This window comes from Solea senegalensis, linkage group LG11, assembly GCF_019176455.1.
Source record: "Solea senegalensis isolate Sse05_10M linkage group LG11, IFAPA_SoseM_1, whole genome shotgun sequence".
Taxonomy (NCBI): Eukaryota; Metazoa; Chordata; class Actinopteri; order Pleuronectiformes; family Soleidae; genus Solea; species Solea senegalensis.
This window is the reverse complement of record NC_058031.1, coordinates 4,206,757-4,230,738: the sequence shown is the minus strand read 5'-3', so window position 1 is coordinate 4,230,738 and position 23,982 is coordinate 4,206,757. Positions and strand designations below refer to the sequence as shown.

Below are 23,982 nucleotides of genomic sequence, written 5' to 3'. Positions count from 1 at the left end.
GCCATGGTTACTGTCAACTTTTTTGTGTGTCTTGGTCTATAACATCTTCCCACCAAGTTTCGGGAAATTCGGTGGAACCCAACGTATGCCGACGTTATGGGGCACTTCCTGTTTCGTGCCTAGGGTTGCCGTGGCCACGGCATTTTTGAATCCGCAAAACCTTTCAACAACTTTTCACCTTTGATGTGTCTAGTACAAATTGGCACGTTTTTTTATGTAACAAACGCGCTCGGACGAGTTTGCTCAGTAACGTGACCGGAAAGCTTGGTCCCTAACAAGCTTATTTATATATGTAATTGAATGTTTTATGTAATACATTTAATAATGTGATAATTATGACTGAATGTCTTGTTATTACTATTATAAAAACATTGTTAGCAAACATATATTATATTATATTCTGTTTATATTCTATCACCTCGCTGGCAACTGTGCCTCAGCTACACACTGTTTAAAAGGAGGTGAGGTCGTGGGCCATGTTTTTATTATAACATGATATTTAAGTGGGGGGCCACATGTAATCAATTGGCAGGGCACATATGGCCCGTGGGTAAAAATCAGATGATGAAATAACATTTTTAACCCCATTGTCTCACATGGCCAATACAATATTTAGTCAGGAATTTATTATTTATTATTATCATTATTATTATTATTATTATGGGAAAACCAGAACTTTGCTTGTGACTGGAGAGGTTGCTAGTGACTATAACAGACAGGGAAGACAAACCTGGTAATCCATTAATAAAATAAGAAGTATAAGTAAAACAATTAAGTTAAAAACAATAAGTCAAATTATGTAGAAATGTATGTGTAAGTCAAAAAGTATTTAAAAGCAGGATCAAAGTAAATGTTTTAAGTGTCCTGAAAACACAAAAAACTTTGTTCCACTTGTTAAAAAAAACGGTAGTTTTCCAAGCTCAGTGTGGACTTGGGGAGTTTCAAAATGCATTAAGTGTTGTGAGTGTGTTTGGTGGCAGAAGGATTTTGGTTTTAAGATAGTTGAGGTTGGACGTTAGTAGGCCTAACAATGCTTTGTACACTAAAATGAGGTGGTGTCTGTCCCTTAGGTCACAGTGATGAGTTCTGAAGCAATTCCTCAAAATAAAACAAAGAGTACTATGGTCTACTGTGTCAAGAGTTTTCAATGTGGATGGGCCTGCCTGCATGGAAACACTCTCACAATAGTCCATAACTGACATTTTTAATAAAACATTTGTTTAGTTTTCTATAGAAACTTGACCATATTCCATAACTGCTTTATTTGTATGGCACATTTCATTCACAAGGGCAACTCAATGTAATGTGCTTTACATAAAAGTACAAATTACAAATTGGAAAAGAAGTACAGAATAGTAAAAAGAGAGAAAGAAAATGTGATAGTGCAGCATAAAACCATCATTTAATCTAAAATTAATATAAAAAAAATGAATAGAATTAAAGTGCAGAAGATTAAAATGTAAAATGCTTTAAAAGAGCTCAATCTTGAACATATGAGATAAGCATTGTTTTATAACCTGGATTTAAAAATATTAACATTTGGTGCTGATTTCGGTTTCATTGGTGGCTCGTTCCACTTGTGTGCAGCATAACAACTAAATGCTGCTTTGCCATATTTGGTTTGAAATCTGGGCTCGACTGTCTTGACAAAAGTTAGTAGCTCTCACAGCCCTATGAGGTGTATATTATTTTAATATGTCATTAATGTATTGTGGACCTAAACCATTTATTGGTTTGTAGACTAGAACTTTGAAGTCTATTCTATTATGACTGGAAGCCAGTGTAAAGACATTAAAACTGGAGTAATGTGGTCCAATCTTTTTGTTCTGGTTATTAAAACCCGAGCTTCAGCATTCTGAATAAGTTGCAGCTGTTTTTAGGGAGTCTTGTTCAAAGGCTGTTACAATAGTTGAACCTACTGGAGATGAAAGCACGGATTCGTTTCTCACGGTCTGTTTGGGACATAAAACCTTAGACTCTGGATATATTTTTAAGCTGATGGAAGGCTGTTTTGGTTATTGATTTGATACCACTGCTTAAGTATCAGCACACCAAGGTTATGGACTTGGTCTTTGGTTTGCAGAGACCAGGACTCTGCTTGTCTTTATTGCTAAAAAAACAATTACCTCGGATTTCTCTTGATTTAATTGGAGAAAATGTTGCTTCATCCAATTATTTCCTTGCTGTAAACAATGACACAAGGACTATATTGCACTGTAGTCATCTGAAGACTCTGCCAGCTATATCTGCATGTCATCTGCATCACTATGAGAGTCAAGATTAGATTTATGCAGAATGTGGCCCAGAGGCAGCATACTGTATATAAGCTAAACAGAAGGGGCCCAAAAATCGATCTATAGCTTCCCATGGTCACAAAATAACGCTGAACCAATCTAGGACTGTTCTGTTGAGTCCTTCCCGTGTTTCCAAAGTGTTTAATAGTACGGTGTGAAAAACGTACAGTTTCTTTATGAATTCATGCACATGTTTTAAATTTGAGTTCATCATCAAGCCAAATATACAGATATTTAAAGTCATCTAGGTATTTGGGTCCCATTAAGTAAAAACAGGTGCTGTTTTGATCACACATGCTTGACCTTGTAAAGAGCATACTGTATATATCGATTTATTTTTGTAACACAGCGTTTTCTAGGTGTCAGATGCTGACAGATTATGATGCGTGTGATTGATTGATTATGCAAGTGAATTGCATATTCTGGTTATTTTTTGAAGGAAAATGATTCAATTTGCTTTCAATTTGTGCCGCTTGCTGTCGACTGCTGTGACAGATGGAGGTGTTGATATTATTAAAGAGATGAATTATTAGAATTCCTCTTTGTTAGATAGTAATTTACTCACACAACCAACTCAACACAGAAGGTGTCGGCTGTTGTTTCCCATTTAACTGGATGTTTTGCATTTCATTGATCACTCAAGCAGGACTTTAAATGCATCATTCAAGGTGGTATCATATCTTACGAATGCTTTATTAAAAAATCATTCAAGTTGTGCTGAATCACCAGATAAATAATTTAAAAAAAAACATGAATACTGGCAATTAAACAGTCATAAATTCTAATGTCTGTAATCTTTTGACCATATCTTTCACAGTTTTGTTGATACTGTATGCATGTTTGTCCTCATCAAATGTATTAGACCAACTGTCATAAAAATACGAACACATAAATATTTCAGAAATCTTTCAAAAAAACTGGTCTAAAGTTAGAAATATTATTATTTGGCTAATAAAATACTGAATTCATCTTTTTATACCCAAATTTGAGCACCAAACCATTGAAACTATTGTTTCTGTTCAGGAGTGCAAGTAAATAACTATAATTTGGCAATTTTGGGTGCTTCTACATACTGGTGTATTAACCATTACAGAATCATAAAAAAATATTTTGATGATTACCAAAACTGTTAATTTACATAAATCTTACAGTGAGTGGTGATCTAATTAATATGTTAAGCAGTGTATATTTTATTGAGGAATACTAAATAAAGTGTTTGCAAACATTTTCATATAAACATGGTCAACAAATATGTATGATTTTCATCTAATGTTAGTCCTACTTTTAAATGAAAAACAAAACCAAAAGTAATTTTATCTATTTCATTAATATACATCTCTACAGATATAAATACCATGTGTGTACACGTACCATATTTCTATTTCTACATATTCATAAAATGCCTCATTGTTCTTCTTTCTAGCAGCTGGAAAGGACAGTGAACAGGTAGAGGCCGCCAGTGAGGCTCCAACTCCTTCAACAGAATCTCCAGGGGATACGTCCACAGATGCAGTTCCCTCTCCTCCAACTGTCACAGAGCCAGCTTCTGCACCACAGAGAGACACTCAAGAAAAAGCACAAGAGCCAGTAAGCAGTGGTTTGTCTGAGCAACAACCAGCTGAGTCCGATCCCTCAATATCAGCCACCCTAGCAAAACCTAGTCTACCTCCAGCTTCACTGTCCCCAACCACCTCCGCACCCAGACATCATGAAACGGGGGCCCTGATGGTCACTAAAACGTCATACGTCATACCAAAGAAGCAGTGTGCACCGCAGCCGTCGTCCATATCAGCCACGGCATCCTCAGCCCCAGCGCTGCTAAACGAAGCCAGAAACTTGCTGGTGCCTCCTGCTCCCAGTGCCCCATCCTCCAGACCCTCTCAGCCCAATAATCAGATCAGGCAGAGCATCCAGCGCTCCCTCACCGGCATTCTCTTCAAAAGGTGAGAACCATTTAATCTGAAAGTATCTGCTCGGGTTGAGCACTGTACAAATACAGCTATTTTAAAATTCTAGCATCCAAACTTAACACTGTTAATGTCAGTGTTGGTTTACTGATCAGTTTACTTATAAGTCACTGACATTTCAGTAGTATTATTGTGAATAATGCTCATTTTTCATATTAGAACTTGTATAGCATAAATATTTTGAGTAATCAATTATGAACACAGGTTTTTCATATTGTCGCACAAGTTATTTTCATCACACAGTATCCAAAAACACAGTTAGAAGCTGTAGCAGACATCACCCCTCAACTTGACAAACCTGTGATTTACAGTACAATAAGAAAAAAATCTGTGGCCTGACTTTTTTTGTTTTTGTCTGTCAAGGGTGTGTGATTGTGAGGATTTGGAAATGACTGAGAGTGATGCTGCCAAGCTTGTCGCAAACATCGAGATGGAGATGTTCGACATATTTCGCAACACGGACAGCAAATACATGAACAAGTACAGAACTATAATGTTCAACTTGAAAGATCCAAGAAACAAGGTTTGTTCAAAGCAGCTAGAACTTTTGTTTTGTGACGTACCACGTCCTTACCTACAGTACATCATTTAAATGTAAATGTGTGGGTGCACTAGATTATGTTCACTAGCTGTTATATCCAAATTGCTGCAGTGCCTTTTTTCACCCTTTGTCTGAAGTGCTCTGCTGTAGTTTTCAGCTCGCCTTACTGATAGTCGATTCTGCTTTGCTTGGTCACCTGGTCCACCTGGTTTTTGTTATAAGTCAACATTCCAAAAGATTCTCAATTGGAAAGACCAGAGGCTTGTAGACATTGCTGCAGCCATGGTAACCGTGGCTGTGCTTCCATCCAAACAATCTAAGCTGGCAGACGTGTGTTACAAGGTGATGCAGGCACTTTATTGCCAAAGCCTGTGAAACATATTAAACCATTCGTATGAAACCATTGAATAGCCCACTTAAGGAAAGGGAAAACTCAAAATGCACAAATATTGGCACTTAAGTATGGTAGAATGTTTTGGCATGAGGTTTTTTTAAGAGCAGCTCATAGTTATTTATGTCTAAGCAAACTGTCCACTTTTGTTTTCTTCAGGGCTTATTGTATCGGGTTGTACGAGGAGAAATCGGTCCCTTCAGACTGGCAAGGATGAGCCAGAAGGATATGCAGGCTACAAAGGCACCAGAACCAAGTGCAAAAGAAACATCAGAGGTAAAGTGGTGGAGCCAATCCAAATTAGCAGATCTAGCACTAGCACTTATCAAAAAGGTTAACAGTCTTTGTGTTAGGTGTGATTGTGTTCTGTTGCTTGTGTGTGTATAGGCTAAGGATGCAGCTGCTAAAGCACCAAGTTTGCTGCAGAAGCCTGAGGCAGTGAAGGTTGATTTGCCCAGTTTAAATCCCGCTAGACCAGAAAGAAGACCCAACAAAAGACCTGAAAACACAGTATGTCCACCTCATCTGCATTATTTAATATTTTCTATTTTCTATATGGTCATTATACACTGTCATACCCTCCCCATTCCTTTTGAGTCTTAGTTTTCATTGTTTGTGTGTCTGTGTCTGTATAGGTTGCGTCTCAGGAACAGAAGAGAAGTTTTCCTGCTCCTGCTCTCAAAAACAAAATAAACCAGAGCAGTGCTGCTCCAAATATTTTCACCTGTATGCTTAAAGACACAACATCAGAGCACAAAGCTCACCTCTTTGACCTGAAATGTAAAATATGCACAGGTAAATTAAAAACCTATTTTATATCAGTTGTGTATTTGCTATTAGATATTATCAAATGAGCAACAGATGATATTTTAGGTATTGTAAGATGTTTTTTTCATTTCCATAGGCCAAATACTTGCTGGTGAAGTGGATGAACCTGCAACAAAAAAAAACAAGATCACTGAAAAAAGAGATAAACCTGAACCCTCTTGGAGAAAACATTCAGGAGATGACTCCCCCTTGCTGGCGCCTCCTGACTCACCTGACATGGACTCTCCAACATCCCGCCTCGTCATTGACTCTCCAGCAGCACTGACTATAGTAGAATCCCCTGCTTCCCCCTTAATGGATTCTCCAGCCTCTCCTACTTTAGAGTCTCCTGCTTCCCCCATCTCAGAGTCTCCTGCATCCCCGACTTCAGACCTTTCCAGAGCTACGGCACAACAGAGAGCATACACACCTGTTGTCATTCCAGCTGTCTCCACTGTGACCATCACAAGACGTGATCCCCGCACTGCAGCAAACAGGTTCTCCACTGGTCCCAGTAACACAACCCATAACCAGTCAACCCCTTATTTTCCTGTCAAAGAGAATACCTCTGCATCGCTCTCTGCACCAACATCCTCACTACCACCACCACCACCCAAAATGTTACCCAAATCTATCTTAATGAAGCCATCTTCCTCAGCAGATCCCAGACTCTATGGGGCATCCTCAAGGTATGTAAACAACTGTTGAAATATACATGTAATGAAATATTCCCATTTCTAGAAAGTGCCCATTGTGCTTGATATCACTCTGTAGCAAACATATGTGGGTGTAATTGTACTTCTCTGGCTTATATTTCAGGACTGTGATTTCTGAATCACCCGCCAATGGAGAGAGTGCTCAGTTCCTTGCTAAGCAAGAGATTGTGTGGAAAGGCTTCCTTAACATGCTCAATGTAGCCAAGTTTGTCACAAAAGGATATCTGGTTTCTGGATCTGCTGAAAACCTAAAAGCGGTAAAAGCTTTTCATACATTACTCAAATTTCCAGCGCTGTTTCAATCAAGTCTGTCTTTGCCATTGAAACTTACTGATATTGTATTTTTGTGTAGGATCTGCCTGATACCATACAGATTGGTGGACGAATCCTGCCACAAACGGTGTGGGACTATGTTACAAAGCTAAAGACATCTGTCACAAAGGCAAGCTTTTTATAGTAATTACTTAAGTGGCTTATATAATATATGTAAAATATTTTAATTACTTATTATTAGTACTTATTTTGTTTGTTTTTACTTATTAGGAGTTGTGTGTCATCCGGTTTCACCCTGCAACAGAGGAGGAAGAGGTGGCCTATGTTTCCCTGTTTTCCTATTTCAGCAGCAGAGGTCGTTTTGGTGTTGTTGCACATAGCAGCCGTTCCATCAAGGATGTATACCTCGTCCCGCTCAGTGCAAATGAATCAGTCCCATCCATACTGCAGCCTCTTGAAGGGCCAGGTGAGATAATACCTCAACTACTGCACATAGTCAAGCTTAATAAACTGTTACATAATTTGGCTTTGGCAAGTATTTGTATTAATATTTTAACCGTAACACCTATGTTCAGGCTACAATATCTGAATAATTAATAATATGGGACCTGCTTTTATTTTTCCTATTACTTATGATTAAGTAAACAACTTCCTTCCCAGTTCCAACCAACTCCTTAAAAAAGATTGAACATTGACAGATGGAACAACAAGAAAAGACAACATTAATTAATGACAGTAAAACCTGAAATTATGTTTAAACTGGCTATTTCATTAAATCTCAATATTTACTATGCACATATATTTAAATTAGATTTTTGGTCATAAATGCAGACATTGAAATAATTTATTAATCCTTACAATAGAAGATTAGGTTTACAAAGTGTATGCTAATATAATAATATTTATTGTAATTGTTTTTATTTGTTTTGATAGTAATCCCACCTTTTTCCTAAATAAATTCCCACATGTTTTGAATTTGAGGTAATTTGACCTTTCTCAGCAAAATACGTTATAAAGAATTATGTGTCTTGTCTTTTATATTTTACAGGACTTGAAATTAATCGACCCAATCTTCTTCTGGGTCTGGCAATCGTCCAGAAGCCAAAACGTCCAGGAAGCGTGCTTCAGGAAACTGAAGAGAAGAGACCAAAGGTTCATATGTCCAAAGACCCCATGTGGATCCCAAAACCTCCTATCCTCTATGGCTCTGACAAATTAGAGATATTCCAACCCTATGATCCTGAGACTCCCTCTAGTACCACCCCACCTGGTTCAGCATCTTGCCCTGGTTCACCTTCAGATACACCTTGTGGCCCAATTACTGCACCATCTTCTTTGACCTCTTTGAAAGCAAATCCTCCTCTCTCTGCCTCTGCTGTCATTGCTGCTTCTTCCTCCAGTAGCATCTCTGACAAAAATCCCACAAAAGGATCCAGTAATAAGACTCCACTACAGACTATTTTGAAAACTTTGTTTCGCAAAAAGGAAAATGACTCCACAGTTGCTTCTGATGGAAGCTCTTCAACAACAGCAATAAATCCTAAAAACACCCCACTGTTTTCTCAAGTAGATCCAATTGTCCAACAATATGGGCAGAAATCCAAAGTCAAAATGATGGAAGAAGTGGAAAATGACTTTGACCGACCATATGACCCAGAGGAGGAATATGATCCAGCCATGGGATATGGAAGGGTTGGTCCACAGAAAATGGAGGAAATTAAGAAAGAAGACCCTCCATTGTCTGACTATGTGGAGGATGACATAGCCTATGATCCAGAGGATGAGACTCTCTTTGAAGATATTCGAAGTGATACTCATGAACCAAAGGCTCCTGTTCCAGTATCAGATTCTACATCATGTCCAACAACACTTTCCACCCAGATTGCAACACCAGCTGCTACCCCACTGCAAACTACCCCATCTACCCCACCTGTAGTAATGCCAAACCTTCCAACAGGCACCGTGGTTGTTTCAGCTGCAACACTGACTGAACAACAGCGCATGCTTGAAGAGCTCAATAAGCAGATTGAAGAGCAAAAACGACAGTTGAAGGAGCAGGAAGAGGCACTACGTCAACAGAGAGAAGCTGTGGGTATGTTCATGGCTCAATTTTCTGTTTCTGATTCCCTGTTGTCTCCACCATCAAAATCTGTGCCAATCAGTCAACCGCCATCTCTACCAAGTGGCACAATGCAAACAGAACCTTCAGAATCATCAGATAAGTCCAAAAACCCTACAGAGACTGCAGACAAATCAACTGGGAATTTTTACACTGCTAAAGGAGAAGATACCACTGTCCTCCCTGCTTTAAAAGATGATACAGATACCACTATAAAGCAAGATGAAACACAGGAAAATGTTGAGGAAACTGAAAAGTATTCCTCTGCTGGAGAGATTGAAGATTCTGATGTAGCGTATGACCCAGAGGATGAGTCGCTTTTTAATTTAATTCAAGAGGATGTATTTCAAGGAGCTAGTTCAAAGACTCATGATTCACCTGGGCAAAGTTCCACTCGGAAGAGTGCTACGCCCAATTCATACCACGGCAGGAAGCGAAGGTCATCACCGAAGAGGCGGAGTCATCGTGAAAAGGACAGAAGTCCTTCAAGAAGATCACAACACCGTTCTCCTTCACATTCCCGCAGACGCAAAGAAAGAGATAGACACAGAAGAAGTGAAAGGGACAGGTCAAGACATAGATCTAGAAACCAGTCTGAGCGCCAGGGTCGCCATCATAAAGAGCATACTACACACCGACATTCTCATGGCCGAAAAAGATCCCCATCATCTCCTAGAAAAAGAGATTTTGTGTCCCTTTCGCCACAACAGCACAGAGAACTTTCCCCACAAGTACCTGAGAAGTCACAACATGGAATAGTTCAGTGTAATCCTTCAGACTCTGTTGTTGGAGCATTGGTAGAGAGAAACACATCACCATCTACCCCACATACTGTTAAAAATGACCCCGATGGATGTCAGCTAAAATACAATCTTGTTGAGAGCTCCGATAAAGATGTTTCTCAAAATTCACATTCATTTCACAATGTGAAGAATGAGGTTTCAGAACCACCAGAATTCCATGACTCTCAAAAAAAGTCAGTTACTTGTCCTTCCGCACAGGAGGACAAACCCTCTCAACAAGAAATTATGCTTATTGATAAATTGGAAAGTACAGTTCCACTTAGAGTAATTGACCCACCTATTCGAGATTCTCCTGAAAGCCCTGACCCAGAACCACAGTTCTTGAAAGATAGCAGCGTTGAGAAGATTGACTGTATTAAGACTGAGGAAATCAGAGATCATGTGACACACACTGACATCCCATTGCCATTTGTTAAAGTTGAAAACAATTGTATGCCTATTGGTGGTCAAACGCCAGTGGCAAATATTTTGGAACTTATTGTGAGAACCCCAAATCCAAAAACCCAACATTTACAAAGTCCAAGTGTCAATGATCAAAGTATTATAGGGGTTGACAAACAGTTAAAGGAGATGAAATCGGATGTAAATTATCCAGAAATAATGGGTCAAGGGGGAGCATATTTAAAGCTCGCCAGTAATTCAGATATTCAAGGCACAGCACCTGAAGTAGATCCAGTGACAAAATATCCCAGGAATCTAGGTCCAGATATGAAAGATAAGGAAGGATCTAGGATGCAAGGTATGAACCTAGAATGCACTGATAAAAAACACTGTGAAACAGGAATGAGAGGATCTGTGCATATGCCAGTAGGTACAAATTCATATGTGGTAGATTCAGCACTACACAGTGAAATGAGAGATGCAGGGATAAAGGGTCCTTTAGAAACAGACCAAAAAGAAAGAGGTGAGAGTCCACATACCGGGTGTATGAGATCTCCTATGATTGGTGGCGGACGAGATCACAGCCCAGATTTAAGGAGTCAAGGTCCATATCTTTTAGGGTCAAGAAGAGAGAGTTATCAGAGAGATGGGTTTCAGCCGCATGGAAGAAATGAAGACTTCAGAAGGGTGGGCCAAGAAAAGAGTTTAGATATAAGTACAGTAATAGAGAACCGAGTTCAAACAACTCATATAACACCAACCCTTTCAATGACAAGTGAAAGCTGGTGCCCACAAAGCGGGCCAGATGAACCAAAATGGGACAGTACAGGACATAATACACCCCGTGGTAAATATGGGGATACAAGGGGTAATAGAAACCAGCCACATGAAAGATGTACAAGCAGAGACAAGGGAGAAATAGGTTCAAATTTAAGGGATGCAAACATGCAAAAAGTAAATATAGAAGGTGTGGGGGTTGAGAGGAAAAATGATCCAATGGGTCAAGAAGGCATAGGTCCAAATGCTAATATTTCACATCAAGATTGGAGAGGAGCTGGTTCTGATCTGAGGGGTCATAGAGGTCAAGATAATATAAGAGATGACTGGAGAGGGCCAGATAGGAGAGATTCAGTTACAGGAAAACCATTTATGCAAGATGGCTACAGGCCCCATCAGTCTGATATGCGAGGTCCAAACATAGAGACCCAGGAGTCTGACAGAGGACTAACTAGCTCTGGTTTCATGACACCTGAAACAAGAGGACCTGCCAGTAATATCCCATTGAATGACAGAAGAGGACCAAGAGGTCCAGATTTTTGGAGACCAAAACCTGATAGGAGAGGTCCAACTATGGACGATACAGGACCCAGCCCGATAGGACCAGGAGGTGCACATTTCAGAGGACTAGAGAATGAGAGGAAAGACCCATCTTTAAATTATCATGGACCTGATATGAGAGGACAAGGTCCTAATTTCAGCAGACCATGGCCTAAAATTAGAGGTCCAGATATGGTTGTTCCTGAATGTCAAGGTTTCAGTGGTCCAGGACCTGAACAGAGTGGCCCTCCTCTAGAGGGTCCCGGATGTAATAGGAGAGAACATAAAAGTCCAGATTTCAGACCTGGACCTGTAAGGAGAAGTCCTGTTTTGGGGGGTCTTGGGACTGACAAGAGACCACCTGAAGGTCCAAATTTTAGTGGTCCAGGACAAGAGAGTAGGGGTCCCATTATGAAGGGACCTGGAACAGATGGGAGAGGTCCTGAAGCTCCACATTTCAGCAGACCAGGACCTGAGAGAAGAGGTTACCCTGTGGAGGGTCTTGGATCCAACAGGAGAGATCCTGAAGGTCCAGATTTCAGAAGACCGGCACCTGAATGGAGAGGTCCTGCTATGGAGGGTCCTGTGACTAACATGATAGGACCAGGTGGTCCAGATATCAGAAGACCAGGGAATGAAGGTAGAGGCCTGTCTATGGAGGGTCCTGGGACTGACGGGAGACGACCTGAAGGACCACATTTCAGTGGACCAAGACCTGAGATGAGGGGTCCTCCTATGGAGGGTCTTGAGACTAACAGGAGAGATCCCCAATGTTCAGATTTCAGAGGACCAAGATCTGAGTGGAGAGGTTCTGCTATAGATGATCCTGGGACTGACATGAGAGGACCACCTGGTCCAGATTTCAGGGGACCAGGGCATGAAAGCACAGCCGTGCCACTGGAGGGTCCTGGACTTGGCAGAGGAGGACCTGGAGGGCCAGGGCCTGACAAAAGGGGATCTGGAACAGATAGGAGACGTCCTGAAGCTCCACATTTCAGCAGACCAGGACTTGAAAGGAGAGGTCTAGCTATGGAACAACTTCGGGCTGACCAGAGGGGACCAGATGGTTCATATTTCAGAGGACCAGGTCCTGAAAGGGGAGCTCCTATTATGGAAGGTCCTGGGACTGATAGACAATTATCTGAATATCCAGATATCAGCAGACAAGGACCTGAAATGAGAGGTCCTGCTATGGAGGGATCTTGGACTGATTGGAGAGGACCAGAAGGTCCAAATTTCAGTGGAGCAGGACCCGAAAGAGGAGGCCAAGTTATGGAGAGTCCTGAGTTTGATAGAAGAGGCCCTTCAGGTCTTGCTTTCAGGGGAATAGGGCCTGAAAGCCCATTCATGGGGGGTCCTGGGTCTAGCATAGAAGGACCTGGAGGTCCTGATTTAAAAGATATTGGACCTCATAACAGAGCACCAATAAATGAAAGGATAACTCCCTGTATAGACAGCCAAGAGCCTAACAAACACAAACCAGTACATTCAGATTTTCAGGGACGAAACACTGGAAGGACAGGAACAGAAGGTCATGAGTTCAGAGGGCCTAGGTGTGAAAGAAGAGGTAATTCTGTAGAAGATGAAAGACCTACTATTAGAGGGCCAGGAAATCAAAATATTGGTGGTTCTGACAAAAGAGGTATATATATTGAAGGCCCAGGGCCTCACAATCAGGAAAGTGGGGCACCCCACTTTAGGGTTCCAGTGTCTGATAGGGAGTATCAAAACATGGAGGGCCCAGAGCCTGACAGGAGAAGAGCAAGAGGTCCAAACATGAGGAGATCGGTGCCACAGCATTTAGGTTCAGTCACAGATGATCAAGGGCTTGTAGGTAGACACCCAGAGGGTTTAAATTTCAGGGGAACTAGGCCAGAAATAAGACCGCCAAATGTGGAGGGAGCAAAAAACAGCTGGGACTTTACAGGAGACCCACAAGTCAGGGGTCCTCGGCATGAAAGAAGACCTTTAGATATGGAGGGCCCAGACTTTGTTAGTTGTCCACACCCTGAAAGAGTGGGTCCGGAAATAACTGGTATGGAGGGTCATAGAAGGGGACCAGATTTTAGAGGATTCTGCAGTGACTTCAGAGGTCCAGATACTGAGAACACCGGGCCTGGCATGAGAGAATCAGGGGACTCTGGAGCTGAAAAGAGAGATGTAGATGGCCCAAGACCTGATTGGAGAAAAGCAGTTGGTCCAAACTTTAGAGGCCCAGGCTGTAGGCAGACAGGCCAGAATACAGAAGGTCCTAGACATGATAGAAGAAATGAATGGGAAAGGGCTGACTTTGGAGGGTCAGAAGTTATCCATGAAAATCCAGGTTTGGAGGGCCCAGGACCTAGTAGAACAACTCCAAATTTCAGGGGTCAAAGGCCCTTTAGGAGGAACAGTAGAGCACGAGGACCACGTGGGAACAGTTTAAATCAGGGAGACAGATGGAAAGGCACAAACATAGAACGGTGGTCAGATGGAAGAGGTGCCAATGTAGAGACTGCTGTTCATGAAGGAGATCACAGGGATATATATTCCAGGAAGATTCAAGAAGATCCAGACGAGCAGGACCATCAAAATAGGCAAGGTCCACATAGTGGTCCTGGAGATAGGGGATTAATACATATACAGGAAAGACCACAAGGTGATTGGCATGGTCCTGGTTGCAGTGATCAAGGGCCTGGCCAGGATAATCTAGATATGTGTCCAGGACAAGGGCCAAGGGAAGAAACTGTAAATGAATGGAGAGGGTCAGCTAGATGGGGTGCTCAAAATCGAAGAGGGCGCGGGGCATTTTTTAGAAGGGAAAGACGGCAAGATCACAGAGGAGAAAGCCACGAAAGAAGGGGTACAGGCTTTAGGGGATCAGTATCAGATGTGAAAGGGTGTCCAGATGTGGCAAATGACTGGAGGCAGTCTCACAAGGGAGGCCCATACTTGATCAATTCGTGTCCAGACAGGAGAGAATTTGAGCCTGAAGGTCCATATAGAACAGATTCAGGAGGTTCAGATTTAAGATACCCAGAACGTAGACACAGAAATTCAAACACTGAGGGTCCACAGGCTGATGAAACATTTTCAGATTGGGGAGGACAAGGTAGACAATTTGAGCATGAGTTAAGAGGGGACAAGAGAGGTCCAGACATGGGAAGGCTAAGGCCTGTAAGAGGTTCAGATATGAGACATGGGTCTGGTAGGTGGGATGCTAACACTGAGATTTCTGGATCTGATAGAAAGGGTTCAGAAATTAAGGGGTCAGGCTTAGACCCCAGGGGTGCTGAGCATGACATGCAAGCTTCGAGGTTGTCAGATATACCTACATCACTTAATTTCAGTCCTTCTCAGGATCCTACATGTCAAGGTACTAGTGATATACATTCTCCTCAGTTTAATAGGCCCCCAGGAGGAGGTCCACAAAATCAACCATTGGTAAATTCCCAGAGACACAGAACGGCTTTACTTCCCACTCCACCAGGTCTGATACGCTTTCCAAATCATATGATGAAGAATCCTAATGTCTTCAACGCCAAATACAATTAAATGTGTTTCTCTACAGACAGGGATTGGAGTACAGATAGACCAGTGGATGGAAAAAGTTAGAAGCACACCAATAGATAGAAATACAGGTGCTGGAAATGACAAAACAGATCAGGGTAATTAACATGCTTAGCAAGTATTTGGTACATATAGCGAGGAAAATAAAACACATTTCAGTTCAAGTACATCAGGCAAAAATCTTAATACCTGGGCCCCTCAAGACCTAAAGTTGCTGAACTAAATTTATCATCACATTGGATACTAGAGTAACCATAGCATTGGATCGATAAACTGCAACACATAACACACTAGTGCATTTTATTTTTTTCAAGGAAACTTCCTTAGTGTCTGTGTCCTACTAACGTTTATAGATCTATAGATGATCTACAGTCAAGGCCTTCCAAGAACAGAGATTGTAACTTGATTTGATCATAGTCAAAAGTAGAACTATGTTTTGTTTTATGTTTAAAGTACCTGGATTTATTTTTGTTATTAGGACTGAATGCCTCTTAACCATAATCACCTGCAAATTGAGCTTGGTGTGTATTTATATATGCAAATAGAAATGTTTTGTACAGTTTTTTATTTAACATAGCCATAACTCTGGTACAGTAACCTTGATTTGGCTTTTATGTTTCTCTGTTGATAAAAATTTTTCGAGTTGAGAATAAAATGACGCTTTAAAAAAAAAAATCAAATCTGATGTTTCTTTTGTTTGTGATATTGTATTAGTTACTGTGTCCCCTATACACTTGAGGTAAAGTTAAAAAGTCTCCTTTTACAGACACTTCAGCTTTATTGGTGCAAGACAAGAGCCTCACATTGGTGATACATATGCACATAAAAGTATTCTTTAAAAAAATAATGAAGTATTGTGTAGAGTATGTATTATGATATCACATGTCATTTAGCAGGTGCTTTTATGCATAGTGCATTACAATGGAATTCATTACAATCAGCCAGGGGTCGAACTTGCAACCATTGCGACAATAATGTCTTTCGCACACAGGGTACCAGTCTTAACCACTGAGCCACACCACCATGCGCTGGTGAAAGCATTTAGTTGAATTTATAGATTTCACTGGTTAGTTTTTTTTTTTATATAGTTTTAGTATTTGAATAGGCAAAATACTGTACAACGCTATTTCAGTACAGTTTTGAGGAATTCATATTTAACATTACACTGAACTGGATTCATGTTTTTATAGTTACAGCACTACATTACATGATTTCCATTTTATTGGAAAGACTACCTCTTGTAATTCATGCACATGTAGTATGGAGTACTTTTACTTTATACTTTTGTAATAATCCAGGATCAAAGTTCACTTTTCACAACAAAAATTAGGTTAACTGTCCATCTTTTAAGTGGTGTAGAATACTTCATTTGTATTAGTAGTTTATGATTTCAGTTTTATTGGATAGAGTACCTCTTGTACGTCATATACAAGTTATAGGAAGTACTGTATTGTATACATTTTTAGTAATCCAGGGTCAAAGTTCATTTTTAGCAACACAAAATATAATATTTTTCCATCTTTGAAGAGGTATAAAATACATATTTTTACAAGTAGTGAATGATATAAGTTTTATTGGACTCTACTTGTGTCTACTTCATGCATAATTTTACTGCATACTTTTGGAGTAATCTACGGTGAACACTCAAACACATTAAATTAAAATATTTGATTTCAAATAAGCAAGTGGATATCAATATGCTGAGCATAACGTTTTAATTTGGAGTTTTATTTTGAACACCGGATGTCGATGTCCTTACAAATCAGTTTACCGTAAAAGCCTTTGTAAGGAGGTCGTTAAAATTCAGCGCCTGATATTTTGACCACGAAGAAACGACGAGTGTCAGGTAGCTTGACCGCAGTTCACTGCCCACGCAGCTACAGAGGAATCACCTGGATATAAAGTAAGTGCAGAGCCGACAGAGTAGATGGTATATATAATAATGTTTAGTTTGACGATTTAATTACGGACACTTGGCAACGCTAATTAAAGGATTGTATGAGGTTGAGCAGGTTATTAGCAAACCTGTCATCGAAACTAGTTCCTAGCGTAAAGTTAATTGTTTGCTAATTTCCGTTTACGGGCTAGTTTTTGTCTCTGTCGATTGTCTCTGAGTTTTGTAGATAACAATTATCACAACTTTTATTACTTCTCTTTAAGACCAACTTCTAAATTAATTAAAAAACTGGTTCCGTGTTCATATATTCAGATAAGGTTGTAGTTATTATATATGTATATGAATATAATATATTCATATACATTTCTAATAGCTAGTAGCATTTCAAGAATACCATAAAGTGATTACACTTTGGCCACAGACGGTCCTCCATTTACCAAATTAATTGAACCAAATGTTCTTTGTTCTAAGGGGGAAAAAACATTGGCGTTTGGCGTGTAAACATTTGAAAACTAGCCAAATCAAATACGACGCCTCACTTTGTTATTCGCATGTAATTAGAGTTGCAACTGACGATTATTTTCATAATCGATTAGTCTGTTGGTCCATAAAATGTTAGAAAACGTTAAAAAATATTTATCAGTGCTTGTCAATCCATGTCTTGTTTCGTCCACAAACCAAAATGATTCACTTTTAATGATTTCTTTGTTATATGGTGCAAATAAACGAAGAAAATATTCACATTGAAGAAGCTGAAACAATCAGAAACCTTGTTTTAATAATGAAAAAAGCTTCAAACCGACTAATCGATTAATTTAGTAATCGATTAATAATCAATTAATAGAGTAATTGTTTCAGCTCTACATGGAATTGATGTTCATTAGTTGTGTTTACAAGTAAATATTTCATAAGGCTGCTCGATTACAGCAGAAAAGGTCTTTTTGTATTGACAATTTATCCAGAGTTTTAATTCAAACTTTTGTTTGCCACAGTTGGTGTCGACTGGGGTATCTTTGATTGCTTGGGTTTGGTTTCAAAAAAATAAATACATTTCCAAACAAAATAAAGTCTTATTTATTATAATGAAGAAATATGGCTTACAGCTCCTTTAGCCATTTATTTAAAGAATCAACAAAATAAGAAATGGCTCCTACATTCTTGTTAATGATCAAGTCTGCGCCTCGGTTTAAGAAGTTACTGTAACTTATGGCGCCTTTCCACCAGCTCTACTTGCCTCACCTTGGCACGGCACAGCACCATGAGGTTGCAACTCCACTACAAAAAAGTACTTAATGTAGACGGATTCATCACTGCACGGTTGAGTGAATCTGCGGTGACTTCGTTTTGTACACGACTAGTTACTTTACACCAGACTTCTGTAGTTGTTGGAGATTAACCCAGGTTTTTAGGATAGTTAAGGAGTTTAAGTGATCTATAGTTCGCGCTGTTCGGCTTGATTTGTGAGTGGGACGTGGCGGGACTCTGGCCAGACAGCTGCCAGCAGTCTGACCAATCATCGCATAGTACCTACTACTAGCACGCTTGGAACCTCGCCGGAGCAGGTACTAAAAATAGTACCTGGTACCAGGTACTATGCTAGCTGGAAACGCTACTTAAACCGTGCCGTGCCGTGGCGAGATGAGTAGAGCCGGTGGAAATGCACCATTAGAGTCCAGAAAATGCTATATTGCAATATGCAATATTTAATCATGGCAATATAAAACAAGCAAAAATATTTATCTCCTTTTCTCTTTACAACTTTTGTCTCATCCTTAGAGTAAAATATGTCAGCCTTCTCCTCGGCTCACAAAACCACCAGTGACCTTTTCTCTGACTCTGTGGGCCAGATGTTGAGCCAAGGTGGATGTTTGACACATGATCTGGGGCAGATGATGGGAAGTGAGTCCAGTCTGATGAAGATGACAGAAGTTGAATATACTCACCTCCAACACCTGATCCAGACGCAACTGGAGGCACAAGCTGGGCCTCCTGATGGGTCCGGTGTCCATGGTCACCCTGCTACAGTGATGGTTAAAGATCCCACTGCATCCACTGGGCTTTCTGCTTCCACAACCACTCAAGCTATTGACCTGTCAACTTCAAATGAGCTGGTGATGCAAGGAGACAAGACACCAGGCCCTTATGGAGAGGTTCCGGGTTTTGTTCTGGCCAGAATCACAGGTAAAGGGAGTCTGACTAAACTGCATGTTAACAGCAGGACGTCTTCACTGAGGCAACCAAGATCAGCTGTGAGAGTTCGCTTGGAGAAGAGGTTCAAAAGCATGTCTGCTGACTCCCCAAAGGATGTTCAGTCAGTCGTCCTCAGCAAGTAGGCTTCGCTGATGTACATTTTAATTTTTTAAGTAAATTGTAACTTGATGTACTAACTAAAGTAATTCCTTCAATCTCTGTTGTTGTGTTTTTAGCGTGTTTACATTATTTCAGCAGTCTGCAGAGGCTCAAGAGGCAGCTATACATCCAAAAATGCAGAACTGGTTAAAAACAGAGGGAGCGACTCCTGTTGTTGCTTCTAGCCCATACGTGGTGGGTGTGAATAACCCTGCCCCCAGTATGTGTGGCCAGGTGGGATGAAAACAAAAATGAAAACGCATTTTTTATCACTTTGGCTTATTAGCTGAACTCATTGTTAAACTTTATTTTAATCTTAGGTGCTCGGCCACATTCCTTACATGGTTGAAGAGCACCAAGATTCATTCATCCACAATTTCTGCTTGGACCCGGTAGTTACAAAAGCTCCCTTTACCAGCAGCAGCAACTCAACAGAAGAGACGCCGTTGAGAAACATAGAGAGTAATTAAACTTTCACTCAACCTTCTTTTTTAAAAAACAAAACAAAAAACAGTTCAATATGCATGCAAGTTGTTTCCTTTTTTCATAGATGTGGTGACACATGCTGCCTCCAGGAGGCGTGGTAGACCTCGCAGCCCTCAGCCGACCAAGGCTGTGGAGGACATCCCAGACTCTGCTGGAGCAGCAGGAAGCAGCACCAGGCGAACAGCTCAGTCTCATAACCAGCGCAAGGAGAAGCACAACATTATGGAAAGAGAGCGCAGGTGAGCAGCAATTACTCACCCAGAGTGAATACACCTCAATGTTAATGATGTGGTTTAATGAAACATTCAGCAGATACAATCTTGATATAACTTTGTGTTATGTGTGCACGTTTTTTTTTTTTAATATCCACATATACACTTTAAATGTACTGTGTACGTGTTCAACCCTCAGGACTTCCTAAAATTGTTGCTACACTACCTTTGTGGACTCAATCGCCATAATATTTATTTTAATTTTTAATACACTTTTTAAACACTTAAAAAGCTAAGGAATTTCGATATGAATGTCTCAGACATGAAAGAGCAAGATTAAAAGTATTTAAATCTCTTAAATATTTAGGTATGTGGCAGCTGAGGTCTGTGATCAAAGCTTTCAGTTTTAGAACAGCAGGAAATTTAAACACACAGTACAATATGTAATTTCCACCACTAGGGGTCCCTCAATCAAAAGCTGTTATAGCTTTGTAAATGTACATTTAATGCAGAAAGATAACGTATTACTTTCATTACCTATACTTTGAAATAGAAAAGCCCAACTTAATCTTTTAGTTCATGACCTAATATGTATTTCCTTAGTTACATACAGTACAGTATATATGTATAAATATCAATGTGTTTTTCAAGCAAATATGCTCAACTTACAGTGTTCAAATGAGTTAAATCCTTACTCTTAAGTGAAGTACACCACACGAATAATTGATTAAAAAAATTATTGACAGATTGTATGAAAGTGTCAGTGGTGTAGTTTCCATTAAAATTTAAAAATTGCATATTTTAATCAAATTTATGAGAATTCAGATAAATAAGATACTTATTTGTGTGTTTCCGTCCACTCCTGTTAAGTGAATATTGGAGTTGTTGCTGCTTCCCAAATATTGTTGTAAAATTTGCACAAAGTTGAGTCATGTTGAGTCATTTGTTTTTGTCATCCCTCCACATATTTCTCCACTCATCTACTTTTTTCATCGATTTGATCCATCATTGTCCTCCTTTATTGGCTGAATCTGTTTCTGTTGCATTTATTATTACAAGGCATTCGAGTGAGAACCTAGAGAAAAACCAAGCCCACTTTGGAGCATCACAGTGTCGTCATACTTTAATGTAGAAACGTGATTGTAACTTTAAACGGGTCATAAGACTTGGGACTTTTCTCACCTAAGTCAAAGTTTTGATACATATTATGGTTTTTATACAATCACAGTTTAACTTTTGACTTTTTTTGGTGGTATTCTGATTTTACTGAATGAGTATGTATTGCGTCCATGGGTGTGGTGCACACTGAGCTGAGATCCAGAAAAATAATCACAAAAACCTCTAAACAAACTCTTCTCCTGCCCACAATTTCCAACCTACACAGACAATTTTTACATTGAAATGTTGCTATGGTTGTTGTCTAACCCTGAGTGTTGTTTTCATACGAATTGCAGTATATCTTAAAATCACCCAAAAGCACAGAGTGTTCTGGTCAAAGCTCTCATTCACTCCCATGTTAAAAATCTGCTTTGGAGTTTTAGAAAAATCAAGAAGAGGGTGATTTTAAAACTGTGATTTCTGTGTCAATTCACACCCGTTTCTCACAAATTTAAATATGGGAGCTGCTGAAAGCCTCCTGACGCTGACAAACCAAACATTTTATCTCTATCATCAACCGTTCTGGAAATACATGCTGTTTTCTCAATTTCTGTGTAGACGACATACTAAATTTTGATATTTTGGACGACATACTAAACTATGGCATTTTTGCCAAATTTTGGACGACACACTTACCTATGACATTTTTGTCACATTTTGGACGACATACTAAATTATGACATTTTTGTCACATTTTGGACATTTTTGTCACATTTTGGACAACATACTAAGCTATGACATTTTTGTCTTTTATTTTGATCTACTACATACTAAACTTTGACATTTTTGTCAAATTCTGGTCCACATAATAAACTTTGACATTTTTGTCACATTTTGGACGACATAATAAACTTTGACATTTTCGTCAAATTTTGGACAACATACTAAACTACGACATTTTTGCCAAATTTTGGACGACATACTAAACTTTGACATTTTTGTCACATTTTGGACGACATACTAAACTATGACATTTTTGCCAAATTTTTGGGAAAAAAAATGTGACAAAATTTCGCTGCGGAATTTTGTAGTTCATATTTACCTTTCTTGGATAGGGGAATTTTTCCACCTCCTTGTAAAATGTATGTGACATGTAGTTCAACAGTTGAACATTTCAACATTTAGTTTTTAATGCTTTAATCAAAGATGGAAAACCCAGTTTTAGTTACCATTTTTTCATCTTCCATGAGCTGTTTGGAAACGACACTAAACGGCCAAAGGACAAGGTCGGGGGGGGACATAAAGTCTTGAGCTGCACAGGTTAAAACTTTGTCTCTCTGTACAGGAAGAGGATACGTTTGTGTTGCGATGAGCTGAAGATGATGGTGCCATTCTGTGACTGCAACACAGACAAACTCACCACTCTGCAGAGGACCACGGCCTTCCTCAGCTACATCACAAAAGTGTACGGAGACACCTTCAAACAGGTAAGGTGAAAATTATTTTGTCCTCATCATTCCTAAACTAAATTATTTGAGACTTAAAAGCAAGACAAGAGACATGAACATTAAAGTTTAATCAAAGTATAGTCCTGCAGCAGATTTTAGATTATATCACTTTAATTTTTGCAGACTTCAAGATCCAATTTCTCTAAAATTAGCAGAATAAAGTCAAATTAATATGGTTATTTTATTGTTATTGATTACATACTATTGCAGTTACTTAGTCTATGAAAATTGGTTGTGACAGCAAATTAAAAAGAATGCTCTCATGCTGCACATGCTGCAACATCGCCACCTCCTGGACTAAAGGGAAGGAGCAGGTCAGACAGATTCCAACTGAATTCAGCACTATGTATTGGATATAAAAGTATAAAGTATACATATAAATATGTATACTTTATTTTGAAAATATAACGCATAAAGTCATTTTTAATTGTCCATCACCTAAAAAAAACGACATAGTCCTCTTTAAATATAGCCGTCTTTTATTTGTTTATTTACGTACATATAACTTTGCCTCTGGTGGTTCTTGTGTAGGTACTGTATATACAGTATATGTGTGTGTGTGTGTACTTAACAAACACAGTCCTCATGGAGACCAGAACCTGGTCCTAATGAGGCAGTAGAAAGAAGAATACCTGAACAAACCTATGTGGTGGGGGGTGTTTTTAGTTGAAAACATTTTGTTTTACATTTTGTACTATACAAATAATGTTTAATTAACGATTGACTGAGTATTCTCCTCCTTAACAGGAGTTTCAGGAGGCCTGCAGCGATGAGATGCAACTCTTTCAGAAGTCCAGATCGCCTTTAGTTCAGAACCCTCACAGTGTTGATCTTGCGGCGGAACAATGATCTCACCCCCTCACTTATTTATTCTGTATATTTATTTATATTCAATCAGATATTGGAGTAGATCAGCTGACGTTATCCCTGTTTGTTTGTTTTTAAATGACAAGAGGTTTCCTTTAGTGTGGAACTCAGCTTCAGACCACATTTCAGAGATTTAGAAAGCGGGAAAATGATTTTGGGTGTCGATGCTGAATAACATTTTCCATGAGTTTACGTCGTTAATGCATGTTAATGTTTGAATTGTTGTGTCATTTCATCCACTACTGATGTTGCTTCCTTACTTTAGAACAGGGATTTTCAACGGTTTCCCTGCTCCAACACACCTGATTCAAATAAATAGCTCGTTATCAGGCTTCTTGTTGACAAGCGGATCATTTGAATCAGGTGTGTTGGAGCAGGGAAACATGTGGGACCTCCAGAACAGGATT

General features: G+C 39.6%; 2 protein-coding genes across 4 annotated transcripts in view; both read left to right on the top strand.

The window, feature by feature from the left end:
• Positions 1 to 15,827, top strand: part of si:ch73-181d5.4 — a 29,760-nt gene extending 13,933 nt beyond the window's left edge. For all 3 annotated transcript variants that reach the window (XM_044038998.1, XM_044038996.1, XM_044038997.1), the window contains exons 7-16: positions 3,718 to 4,237; positions 4,625 to 4,784; positions 5,353 to 5,469; positions 5,581 to 5,703; positions 5,829 to 5,988; positions 6,098 to 6,689; positions 6,820 to 6,973; positions 7,069 to 7,158; positions 7,260 to 7,455; positions 8,038 to 15,827. In XM_044038998.1, the coding sequence (XP_043894933.1) occupies positions 3,718 to 4,237; positions 4,625 to 4,784; positions 5,353 to 5,469; positions 5,581 to 5,703; positions 5,829 to 5,988; positions 6,098 to 6,689; positions 6,820 to 6,973; positions 7,069 to 7,158; positions 7,260 to 7,455; positions 8,038 to 15,143 (9,218 nt within the window). In that variant the 3' untranslated portion in view covers positions 15,144 to 15,827. The remainder of the gene's footprint in view (positions 1 to 3,717; positions 4,238 to 4,624; positions 4,785 to 5,352; positions 5,470 to 5,580; positions 5,704 to 5,828; positions 5,989 to 6,097; positions 6,690 to 6,819; positions 6,974 to 7,068; positions 7,159 to 7,259; positions 7,456 to 8,037) is intronic.
• Positions 15,828 to 18,839: 3,012 nt separating this feature from the next.
• LOC122776800 (transcription factor-like 5 protein) lies at positions 18,840 to 23,905 on the top strand. The gene is made up of 6 exons (XM_044037524.1): positions 18,840 to 19,384; positions 19,482 to 19,638; positions 19,725 to 19,866; positions 19,955 to 20,129; positions 22,546 to 22,687; positions 23,456 to 23,905. The coding sequence occupies exons 1-6, from the start codon at positions 18,840 to 18,842 to the stop codon at positions 23,555 to 23,557; spliced, it is 1,263 nt and encodes a 420-aa protein (XP_043893459.1). The 3' UTR covers positions 23,558 to 23,905.
• Positions 23,906 to 23,982: the final 77 nt, after the last annotated feature.

Excerpts from the sequence above, each read along its gene's own strand:
- LOC122776800 (XM_044037524.1), top strand. The coding sequence starts at position 18,840 with ATGTCAGCCTTCTCCTCGGCTCACAAAACCACCAGTGACCTTTTCTCT. Across the intron at positions 19,639-19,724 it reads CCCCCAGTATGTGTGGCCAG|GTGCTCGGCCACATTCCTTA; the intron begins GTGGGATGAAAA and ends TTTTAATCTTAG. Across the intron at positions 19,867-19,954 it reads GCCGTTGAGAAACATAGAGA|ATGTGGTGACACATGCTGCC; the intron begins GTAATTAAACTT and ends CTTTTTTCATAG.